This window comes from Pinus tabuliformis, chromosome 1_1, assembly GCF_031772625.1.
Source record: "Pinus tabuliformis cultivar Carrire ecotype Pingquan chromosome 1_1, CPIR1, whole genome shotgun sequence".
Classification (NCBI taxonomy): domain Eukaryota; kingdom Viridiplantae; phylum Streptophyta; class Pinopsida; order Pinales; family Pinaceae; genus Pinus; species Pinus tabuliformis.
The window spans coordinates 260573230-260576637 of record NC_142297.1 but is presented as its reverse complement, the minus strand read 5'-3'; the positions used below and the strand labels follow the sequence as shown (position 1 = coordinate 260576637).

Sequence of the window (3408 nt, the reverse complement as noted above, 5' to 3'; positions counted from 1 at the left end):
AAATTAAAATTTATATAAAAAATAAATAATAAGATAAAAAAGAAACTTTGATCTAGATAGGAAACAAGTTGATTCTTTGTTCTTTATGTGATTTCTCTTAAAAAAAAAAAATTGAGCGTTATAAATCAATTCTTTGTAATTTCTCTTAAAAAAATAAACATTATAAAAACCTAAAATAAATATTATAAAAACATAATAAGATTTATATAAAAAATAAATAATAATATAAAATCTAATATAAATTTATTTTAAGACTAACTCTTTTGCATATTTAAAAGTATGGAATCTCTTGTAGTATAATATTATTTTTACAATTTTATAAAGATTTAATACCTGGTAATACAATATTTTTTTACAATTTTATGAAGATTGAATCTCTTGTAATATAATATTTTCTTCCAATTTTATTTCAAAAAAGCTTTGCATCGTCAGAAAATTAATTTTTTTTATAATTAAAACAAATGTAATTATTAAAATAAAATATATTACTGTCCCGTCTTTAATAATTTCAATATAAAATGTATATTAAAATAGTTGGACTTAACGTATGTGCGTTGACCATCCAGGCAAATCGATCGGCCAGGATGTGTTTGTTAATTATAATTATAAATAAGAGTGGTATGGTTTAATGTATACAACGCTGCGCACCAAATCTTCTCCACAATTGCATTCTGGTTCTGAAACCATAACTTATTTCCTCCTCTGCAAATTGCGTCCATAGCATCGACAATCACTTTCTACCCTTTTTACTTCTGATTTGCAATGGCGGCATCCTCCTCCACCGCTCCTCATCCCAGCAACAATCAGTGGTACGAAGTGTTTATAAGCCACAGATGTATTGATACGAAGAATACCTTCGCCAGGTCTCTCTACCTTCGCCTTGACGAAAACAGAGTGAGGGCCTTTCTGGATGAGGAGGAGATGCAACAAGGATACGATCTTCCATCTGAAATAAAAAAAGCTATCAGCAACGCCTCTGTCCACGTCGCCATCTTGTCTGCCAACTACGCTGGATCAAATTGGTGCCTAGATGAGCTCGTACAAATGTTCCAGACACCGGCTCCTACCATTCCTGTCTTTTACGGTGTCCCGGCCTATGAGGTTCGGTGGACGCGCGGTAAATATGACCTACAATACCTGGCAGGGAAGAAAACTACTGACCCTCAAACACAGGAAGAGAAGCCGCGTTATGACTCCAGCATCATTGAAAATTGGAGAAACGCACTTTCTCGGGTCGCAGACCTCAGCGGTTTTGAGCTGGAGGCGTGCAATATTGGGTGAGAACTCAACCTTTGATCGCTTTGGATATGGTAGTATTTTATGTTTAATAAATAGAAATAGATGGTTTCTCACAATTCTATTTATGTTCTTCTGAATTACTAGCGAGGAGGTGGAGGTGGAGCTGCTAGATAAGGTGGTTAAACGTCTGCTGGACATACTGAAAAAGAAAAAACCAGATTTGCACGTCGCCAAATTTCCAACAGGTTTGGACGAGAAACTGAGAGATTTTGAAGATAAAGTGGGATTGCAGCAACAGCAGAGTGGGAGATCTCAGATGTTGGGGATCTGGGGTTTAGGTGGCATAGGAAAGAGTACATTGGCTAGGGAATTTTACAATAGGAGAAAATCTGATTTTCATAAATCGTGCTTTTTGCATGACGTCAAAAAATATGGGGCTGAAGGCACATTAAATTTGATGCAGAGAGAACTTTTTCAAAGCTTGACCTCAAAAGATGAGCCAGTAAAAATGGTTGAAAGAGGTAAAGAGATGCTCAAAGAGCCTCTCAAATCTTGTAATGCCTTAGTTATATTAGATGATGTAGATGATGTGAATCAAGTAGATGCACTTTTGCCAGTTGAAATCCGCGATCTCCACCCGAATAGCTTAATATTGATTACATCCAGAGACCAGGGCATTCTGATAAGCTCAAAAGTTGAAAAGTCATCCATTTATAGGTTAGAAGGTCTTAACCCAGAACATTCTCGTGTTCTCTTCTGCTCCCACGCCTTCAACCAGCCGCATCCAAGGCCAACATTTGAAGCTTTAGTAGATCGGTTCTTGGAAGCTTGTAAGGGATTGCCCCTCTCTTTAAAGGAATTTGGGGCACCGCTTTATGGAAGAGAACAAGCTGACTGGGAAGATGAATTGGGGAGTCTCCAACACATACTTCCGGGAGATCCATAATAGGTTTAAAATATTCTTAGACAAAGAGACGGCCGTAGGAATATGGAACAGCTCAGGCTGGAGAGGAAGGAAGGGTTTTCAAACTCTCCAAAATAAATGTTTAGTAGAACTGGACAGTTTGAACTGGATACGTATGCATGACCTGGACAGTCTTAGGGATTTGAGAATAGAATTTGCTGAGTCTTCGGATCCGCGTCGACTTTGGCGTCTGAGTAAGAACGTCGTTGGTAATTTGTTAGATTCTGTAAGTATTCAGTTATTCAGTCCTTTATAAATTTCGACTTTTGGATCGATTATTAAATGAACATGTAATAACGATTGTTTTTTTTAACAATGGATAGAAAATAAGGTCTGTGCCTGTGCGGGGAATTCGGATGGTTCGCGGTGAACATGATGAAGATAAAGGCGTTCTCTTGGAATGCATTTTGAGGAAGGTGAAGTTACCAAACTCGTCCCCACTCGACCCTGCCTTCCTGGGTCGGTGTGAAGAATTTAAAATATCTAAATGTCTCCAGCAAATTAAAGACACTGTGGGAGAGGGAAGGCGAATTACAGGTAAATAGGAATTTGTTGTGTCAACATTGTATATTTAGTCGCTAATGAATTAGAAAGGTTATGTAGAAGAAAATCAAGAAAAAACAAGGTTAGCGTGTTTGAAAGACGTGAACATTTCGTTTTCGCAGGAACCCCTGCCGGAATGTTTGGAGGAGTTGTGGACAGCCGGATGCGTGAAGCTGAAGAACATACCGGGATTGGCACAGTGTACAAGGCTTCGAATCCTAAATGTCATAGGATGCTCCCAGTTAAAAGAGCTGCCGGAAACTTCCGGAAGTTTGGAAGAGCTATGGACTTCGAATCCTCCATATCGTTAACTGCCCCCAGTTAAAAGAGCTGCCGGGTATAGAAGCATTGCAATGTCTCGAGGACCTACGTGCAACCGGTTGTGTGGAGCTGAAGAGAATCAGGGGGCTGGAGCATGCGACAAAGCTTGAAAGGCTAAGCGTCGAAGGGTGCTCCAAGTTACAATTAGAGCTGCTGGATATCGAACCATTGTTAAGTCTGGAGCTGCTAAATGCAAAGGGATGTGTGCAGCTGAAGAGAATCAGGGGTCTGGAGCATGCGACAAAACTTCAAAAGCTATTTGTCTCAACGCGGACAAAGGTGGAAGGTGGAAGGTTGATGGAGGTGTTCAACGATGGTGTCACAGATTACAATGTCCAGTG

At 39.2% G+C, this 3408-nt stretch overlaps 1 protein-coding gene across 1 annotated transcript; it reads left to right on the top strand.

Annotated features, from left to right (window-relative positions):
* Nucleotides 1-762: 762 nt before the first annotated feature.
* On the top strand, nt 763-2185 carry LOC149212527 (disease resistance protein Roq1-like). The gene is made up of 2 exons (XM_089388715.1): nt 763-1277; nt 1384-2185. The coding sequence occupies exons 1-2, from the start codon at nt 763-765 to the stop codon at nt 2183-2185; spliced, it is 1317 nt and encodes a 438-aa protein (XP_089244841.1).
* Nucleotides 2186-3408: the final 1223 nt, after the last annotated feature.

Bases quoted from the DNA above. Each gene is read 5' to 3' on its own strand.
- LOC149212527 (XM_089388715.1), top strand. From the start codon at position 763: ATGGCGGCATCCTCCTCCACCGCTCCTCATCCCAGCAACAATCAGTGG. The intron at 1,278-1,383 runs GTGAGAACTCAA...CTGAATTACTAG, and splicing joins CTGGAGGCGTGCAATATTGG to CGAGGAGGTGGAGGTGGAGC.